The sequence below is a fragment of the Bubalus bubalis genome, chromosome 5 (genome assembly GCF_019923935.1).
Source record: "Bubalus bubalis isolate 160015118507 breed Murrah chromosome 5, NDDB_SH_1, whole genome shotgun sequence".
NCBI lineage: Eukaryota > Metazoa > Chordata > Mammalia > Artiodactyla > Bovidae > Bubalus > Bubalus bubalis.
The window spans coordinates 125,948,628-125,956,382 of record NC_059161.1 but is presented as its reverse complement, the minus strand read 5'-3'; the positions used below and the strand labels follow the sequence as shown (position 1 = coordinate 125,956,382).

At 55.4% G+C, this 7,755-nt stretch overlaps 1 protein-coding gene across 1 annotated transcript; it reads right to left on the bottom strand.

Annotated features, from left to right (window-relative positions):
• Positions 1 to 277: 277 nt before the first annotated feature.
• NPAS4 (neuronal PAS domain protein 4) lies at positions 278 to 6,051 on the bottom strand. The gene is made up of 8 exons (XM_006044373.4): positions 5,562 to 6,051; positions 4,708 to 4,859; positions 4,425 to 4,527; positions 4,041 to 4,314; positions 3,747 to 3,856; positions 3,262 to 3,397; positions 1,729 to 3,146; positions 278 to 1,025 (listed from the first exon to the last, which is right to left on the bottom strand). Exons 1-8 carry the CDS (start codon positions 5,734 to 5,736, stop codon positions 997 to 999), a joined length of 2,397 nt encoding a protein of 798 aa, XP_006044435.1. The 5' UTR covers positions 5,737 to 6,051; the 3' UTR covers positions 278 to 996.
• Positions 6,052 to 7,755: the final 1,704 nt, after the last annotated feature.

Genomic DNA, 7,755 nt, shown 5'->3' with positions numbered 1-7,755 from the left:
GCACTGGACACCAAAGCATCTTGAAGTTAAGACATAGCGTCTGTTTCAGCTCCCAGCTCTTAGCACAGGGTGGACCACACGTAGAACACTTAGGTGCTGCGTGAATGAATGAATGAGTAAATGAATGAGTGAGTACATGAGTGAACAAAGAAATGCCAGGGCTGTCAGCGCATCTGAAGTTTCCCTCCCGACCCCCAGGCTCCTGTCGGGGCCTCTCAACCTTCTTGAATCCCCACTCTACCCTTTTCACAGAAGAGCTCGACACCAGGAGTACCAAAAAGGCAAACTGGACTTTATTATAAAGTTGGCTACAAAGTCACCGCAGCACCACGAGGTGGCCACCTGGGCAGGCCCAGGCAGTCGGGCAGCCGGGTGAGTCCCGCACCAGGTACACGCACTCGTGCAAGCACACGTGTGACGGCGGCAGGTCTGCCTTCCTCCATCGGAAAGGAACGTAGCGTCTCTTCGCGCCCCCCACCCCAGGCGCGGGGCGCAAAAGTCACAAGAAGAGCCGCCAGGGCGGCAGAGTCCATCGGAATTGAAATCCCGTTACTGGTGTGTAGAGAATTCTACGTGGGTGTCAAGAGCCCCTCAGGGCACAGGCTGGCCCGGATGGGCACTGCCTTTCCCCCACCAAGACCCAGGGGTGACTTGGCCCCCAGGAGTGGAGAACTGGCCCAGGCCCATGGGGCAGCGCGGGGCGGGGGAAATGAGACTCCCCCATTCTCCGCTTGAAATCCCATTCAAGGAAACTCACTACGAGTGAATACAGATTGAAATGGAAACTGGGATCGTTTGATGTCTCTAAATTTTAAAAAGAAGCTCCCCTCCCTTGTCCTCCCACCTCCCCCCCCCCCAAATCCTGAAGGGCCTGGGGAATCAGATCTATCCCCCTCTGGCCCCCAGAATCCCCCCAACAATCCCGGGGGGGTGGAGAACGGCTCCACGTCTTGATGACAATATGCCATACTTGACGACGTTAAGTCACAGACTTATTCAAAACGTTGGTTCCCCTCCACTTCCATCTGCAGAGAGAGAGAGAGAGAGAGAGAGAGAGATACAGTCAGTTAGGCTTATTAGGAGAGATATGCTGAGGGTGTGATGTATCATTGGCACATGGGATGGGCTTCAAATATCTTGGTCCCATGACTGATCACCAGAGGCTCAGCAGATAAAGGAGCAGTTTGGATGAATGGAGTGAAACTATGGCTGTGTTTTTGGAAAGGATGGAGCCATAGCAAGGACTCTCTCGTGGGGCCAAGGGCTGAGTCCCACTGTCTTTATCAAACTCCTGTCAAGTCTCACTCTGTATTCCCTTTAGGGGACAAAGAATACTGGCACTAATCCTTCTTCCGTCAACCTGTTGTGTAACCCTAAGCAAGTTTCTTTAACTCTGGGACCTTGATTATCTTCATTTGTAAAATGGGTTGGGATAGCAGACCTAGGTCCCTCATAGAGTTAGGAAGCACCAACTATTATTCAAGATTCTTTTGTATTTTATCCCACACCCTAACCTCTGCCCTCAAGGCCTACTTATCCAGAACCTCCATATTATTTTCCATTAGTACTTGCTCTACACCGCAAGTGAAGTTATCCTAACAACTAGAATAATAAATATCTCACTAATAAAACTGAGGTACAGAGAGGGGAATTTACTTGTCTAGCTCCACCCAGCGCCTTGTTGACATGACAGGAACTTGAGTTCTTGAACATTCTGGCTGAACTCACCTTTATGGAAGCTGTCTTGAACTTGGCTCTGGAGTTGATGCAACTCATCAGTAAACCCATCGTAGGGGAATGCTGAGACACCTGTCTCAAAGGCGGTTTCATATGTGGCCAGGTCCTCCAGGAAGCTGCGGTCTTCTGGGGACAGGTTGTTGCAAGGCGATGGGGCCCCTCCTGGGACCGCTGCCTCGGGATCCTCAGACTCCCATTCCCCATTGGGGTCTGGGGTAGAGAGATCCATGAAGATGTCTTCCACGGGCGTCTCTTCCAGGAACAGATCAGGGTCAGTCAGGAAATCCAGATCCTGGCATTTCCAGGGTTTCAGTTCCAGGCTGAGCACAGGGGGACCAGCCCCCGACAGGGAAAGGTTAGAGTCCAGGGGCTCCAGCCCCCCAAGTGGTTCCAGCCCACCGGTGCCAGCCTCAGCCGAGAAGGGTCGGTCCATGCCCTGAGCCAACTGGCTGATCTGCTGAATGAGACGGTCTATCTCACTCTGCTCCTTCTCAGAATAGTGGAAAAAACTCTGCTTGACTGGCGAGGCCTCAGGTGTAAGAAGGCCTTCAGGCACCAGGGGGACATCCACAGAGAGGGGACCCCGGAGCTGGGCTAGGGCCAAGAGTGTGCAATCCCCATTACCAGGGCTGCTAGGACTTGGGGGCAACTTCTCATAGAGAAAACTGCATCCCTCCTGGGCGAAGTAAGTCTTGCTGGAATTGGGGCTCAGTTGTTCTGGGAAAGTCTGCCTGGGGCTGTTCAGGTGTGCTTGGAATGATGTGCTGGGAGAAGTTAGCTGCTCCTGGGCAGGGCTGCTCAGAGGCTCTGGGAAGGTGGCAGTGCTGGGAAGCAGCTGGTCTGGGAAGGTGGAGGTGCAAGGATCTTCATAGCTTCTGGCTGAGGTTTCAGTCAGTTGTCCTTGTAGTGGGCTAGTCAGTGGATCTGGGAAAGTTGCACTGTTGGGCGTCAATTGATCAGAGAATGTCATGGTGCTTGGAGTCAGCTGTTCTTGTAGAGAGCTGGATGGAGCGGGCATGTGGGTCTGGAAGGGCTCATGGAGGCTGAAGAGGAAGGCACAGCCTCCTGGCTGGTGGGGTGTGTAGGGTGGCGTGCACACAAGGTCCTTGCTCAGGTCTGCTTGAAGAGAAGGCTGAGGGCCTGATGGGAATGTCAGGTAACTGAAGCCAAGGTCTTTGGGTGCTTGGGGAAGCTCTTCCGATGTTGAGACAGCACCTAGCTCAGGAGCACTGGGGAAACTGGTGCTTCTGGGAGGCCCCATGGTGAAGAGTGGATTAGGGCTGGAGCACTGCTCCTGGGAGAGGATGTTCTCCGGGAATGAGGGCAACATGGTCGGGGTGCCCAGGGCATAGGCTGCCTGGGTTTCTTCAGAGTTCAACTGCTGGCGGAGGCTCCAGGCTTCCATGTCGCTGGAGGGGAAAGAAGAGGCAGCTGGTAAGGGTTTGGCGTCCATTCCCAGAGTTCTCTGGTTTGTATCTCTTCCTCCACCTCGGCTGCCTCCCAGGCCCCTGCCTTGCAGCTCACCTGATTGGGTAGTTATTGGCAGTAATGGGGCCCTCTGGACCTTCTGAATATAAAAGGCAGTAAATCCATGCCCAGCCTCCAGGCTTAGCCAGCAGTCTCACCACCATCTCTGCCTGAATATCTCCACTTTCAGCCACTGAGGGGAAAGAAGAGATGCAGAGTTAGAACAACCATCAGACAGCACCACCCAAACTCCCCACTTGCTAACTGACCTCTCCACTGAATTAAGGTATCCATAACACCTTCTTTTCTGACTGCCCTCACCTGTACCATTCAACTCCCTATTTTGACCTCACCATGCAGAGTCCCCTAGTTCTGATTCTATTCTCACCTTGACTCCTTATCTTAGTGCTCACCCTATGGAATTCAAAACTGTGAGCCTCTGATATCCCCCCAACTTCATTCTTGGTCACAGCTCTTCTTGGTCAGATTTCCCATGCCCTTCCCCACTCCCTGTCTTTTTCTCAGCCTCTCTGGACACTCACACAAGCGGTAGTGTTGAGCAGAAGCGTGGCCCAGGTCCTCAGGGTGTAGCAATCCATACCATGACTTACAGAGCAGCTCACTGCGCTCAAAGCCCAGGTAGATTAGGACACTGGGAAGGTGAAAAGGATGAGATCAGCTTTCTGTTTTCCCTGCTTGATACCCAGTTATCTCCCTCCCCCACCCCCAGCTCTTCTACACCCTTAGATTTCATTCTCCCTGCCCCTGACTCCAGAAGCTAGGGTCCCCTCATTCTGACCTGCTTTTCTTCTGGGGTCTGAATACTCTGGGCTTACCTCTCTGAGATATCCAGAAGGGCCAGGTCCTTAGCATGACGACTCTGGAACATGGCGAGGAAGAGTGAGGCTGGGCCAGGACCAGGGCCAGGGCCAGGGCCGGGGCGGGGTCTTGTCTCCAGTGGAGCGCAGAAAGCTGTGAACACAGGATTTCCTGCCCAGTAGGCCCCAGGTGGGTGAGCGTGGAATCGACCTCGAATAAGCACCAGTTTGTTGCCTGCACTCTGGCGCCTGAGGGACTTGGAGGTGTTGAAGCGACAGCGGAAGAGGCGATCTGGGTGAGTGAAAGAAAAACTAGTGAGAACGTGAATGGCTGAGAGACAAAAATGGGAAGGAGCAAGGCAGCAGGACGGATATTGAACTGAGAAAGAAGGGTGTTCTCACCAGTATCCAGGGCAGAGGGCAGGGCGAGTTGCTGGCGCACAGTTAGGTGGTCAGCTGGATCAATGATGTCATAGATACTGTCACCCTGGGCAACCAGGTCCACCTAGAGAAAGGTAAAGGAGAGATGACCATTAGTGAAGGCAACAAAAGCCAGTCTTTGGCATAGAGCATCTTGTAGGGTATAACTCCCCCTCCCCAGTAATTCTCAGACTCTCAAAAGGGGGAAACTCATCGTGTCCCCATCTGCACTGCAGTCCAAGCTGAAAGGATCCTCAGCACTCACCATGGAGTGGCCCAGATGCTCGCTCACACTCTCAGACAGATATAGCAGCTTCCCCTCTGCTGTGAACACAAGCAGAAATCCAGGTAGTGCCGCCACTATGTCTTCAAGCTCTTGAGCTGAGAGAAGCCCTGTGGAGCCCGCCAGAGGAGTGCCTGAAGAGTGAGAAGATAGAGTGAATCAGGAGTAAGACTAGGAAGCAAAACAGAAGTGAGAGACTTTGGGATCGAGTTTCTCATGGACCTGCTTCTGCACACACCTGTTGACCTACTGCCCACAGCTCTTGCCCGGGGAACCTGTTGCTGGATCTCTCCAGCTAGCGAGCCCTTCGACTTCTAAGTCGGGGCTGAGGGTTTGGCGAATCTGTTTCAGGACCACGGACAGCGCTCTAATGCCTACCGAACGTTCAGCACCGCGGGCAGAGCCTTGCAACCCGGTGATGCTGTCAGCACCGTGGACAGCGCTTCACCGGCTGCAGATGAGCCCTTCCACGATAGCGAACAGCGGCTGTGCTTCCCCAGGCTTTGGCTCCGTCCCTGCAACTTCCCAAGCTCCCCTCCCCTGGCTCCCAGAGCGCTTCCGCGCCGGTAAGAACTGGGACCATTCTGTCCTGGCTCTCCTGCTCCCGTAAGTCTGACTCTAGGGATACTATCCACGCTCTCTAACATTTATTCAGTACTAAGGTGAGGTTTGGGCAGAACTCAGGAGGCAAAGTAGGAAGTCTTGAGTTCTCCAAGTTCCTTCTCAGCCTCAGCTCGCAGACACGCTTCCCTAGACCTGCGGCAGTCCCAGCGGGTTCCCTTAGCTTCCTTCTCCCTGAGACTTCCCAGCTCGAGTCTCAGCCCCGGTTTGCTCACCTCCAGCGAAGAAGACTCCCTTGCGAGTGTAGATGCAGGCAAGACTCATAATGTGCAGGTAGGACAGCCGGACCTTGTCCGCTTCGGCCAGCGGCAGCAGCTCCTTGAGGTTCCGGATCTCAGCGTTGATCTGGTCGCGGCGCGCCTTGGAGGCGCCCTTGGTGGAGCGGTACATGACTAGCGGCTGCGGAGCTCCAGCTCGGGCGCTCCGAACACCTGCGTTTCTGTCCCGACGCACCGGTGGCTTCCTCCTCCTTGCTTTCCCGTCTCTCGCTCAGGCTCTTTCTCTCTCTGTCTCCTCTCCTGGGCTCTGCTCGGTTGCGCTGCCCCTTTCGCCTGCCTGGTTCCGTCTTATATAGCTCCCGTCAGGCGTGGGGGGCTCGCTTTAGAGAAAGGGGGGGGCGGGAGGCTGGGCTAAGCAAGCTGCAGCGGGAGCGGCTGGCTGAGGTAGGGGGGAGCGCGCTCCTCCTCCCTCCCAGGCTTCCGACGTCATCCCGTGACGTAGAGCGAGAGCGGGAGGGGTGCCGGGGGGGGGGGAAACGGAGGCTGCGGAGGGGGGCCACGGCTGGCAGCAGCTCAGCCCAGAGACAGGCGCTGCTTTAGAAAGGCCTGAAAGGGGGTGCAAGGACCCAGGTGTCCGAGTGTATTCTGCTGAAGGGTCAGGGCCAGGGTTGAGGCTGTCTGAAGACCCTGGCAGGAGAGTCTGAAGAGGGCGGGGGGGGGGGTGGGTGCTGGGAGGGAGCGTGCCGGTCTGACAACGATTTTTCTAAGGAGGTAAGGGAATGGAGAAGAGCTGAGCGGTACGCAAATTCCCCCTATTTGCCAAAGGTCGAGTTCGTCTGGGGCAGGGGTGGGGGCGGGGAAGGATCTTTCTTGGCCTCTGTAGGATAGGCCACAGCCAGGGTTTCTCTCTAGGGATGACTCAGTCTGGGATTCCCTTAGTCACTTTCAAAGAGCGAATCTCCTCCCCCTCCTTTCCAAACCCGAGGCTTGGTGATTTCGCACGGGGGGGCGGGGCAGGCGGGTCTCATGGGGGTCTAAGTCTCTAGAATGGATGGGGAAAGGGTCCTGAGGTCCTGAGGGGTAGGAACCAGCTGAATTTGGCCTTGGTTCTATTTTCCCACAGTCAATAATAGGAACACCTACACCAACGCAGCAGTCTGCAGTGACTCTCCGTTTCTCTGTCAACTAATTAACCTCAGCCACTGATGGGAGAAACTGAGGCAGGGTCCCAGGGCCTGGTGAGGATCTAGGTTTATCCCTTCCCCCATTGCCAGCCCCCAGAGCCAGCGGCTCCCCTCTCCCCGCCCCGATTGCAATCCTCAGTCTCCCCGCGGGCCGGGGGCGGGGGCGGGACCGGGGGAATCCCAGCTCCATATTAGGACAGGAATCCTCCGGCGGCAGCCGCGGCGGCGGCGGCGGGCGGGGCCTGACTGCCTCCGCACAGCTCCCGAGGGCTCCCCCCTGCCTTCAGCGGGGAGGATGGGGAAGCAGCAGAGACGCAAGGGGACCGTGCCAGACCCTCTGCGCGATCCATGCACATACCAGAGACCCCTTAACTCGGGCAGGCTGTCCACATTCCCCTCCAACCCCTGCTCAGTCATCGGCGGTAGGATTCCTTGCTGTCTCTCCTTCAACTTCCACATCCCACCCCTCGCTCCGCTCCAGATAGTTTCTTTATCTCACTGCCTGCTTGGTGGTCTATCTTGGCTTTGTGTGCCCTCTACTCCTCAAACGTTCCCCTTCTGCTCTCTCCAGTCTCTCTTCTTTGTCACCTTCGTATTCCGCATCATGTTGCTTTTGCCCTATCTCCCTCTTTTCAGCATGCATGGGGTTTGAAGGGTGCCTTTGTTTCCCCAATCAAAGGAGAAGGAAATAAGCCAGGGGACGTTTTATCTGAAATTGAGTTCTGTGGGATAGGAGTGTATGCGAAATCACCTGAGGGGCTGGGGATGAGGCCACTTAAAATTTGGGGGGAAGGGATTGGCCTGATTGTAGAAAGTTCCAGAGGAAGCATGGAGATAAACTTTGACACAAGGGGTCTTCACTCTTCATGGAAAAGGGTGGTGGCATGAGAGGTAGAGTAGAAGGAGGAGACCCAGGTGAGGAGAAGGCTGTCATAGAAGCAGGTCTCTGGGGCCCCCATCCTGATCTCTTGTGTATTTTGGCAGAGGTGGAGGCCATCCACGTCAAC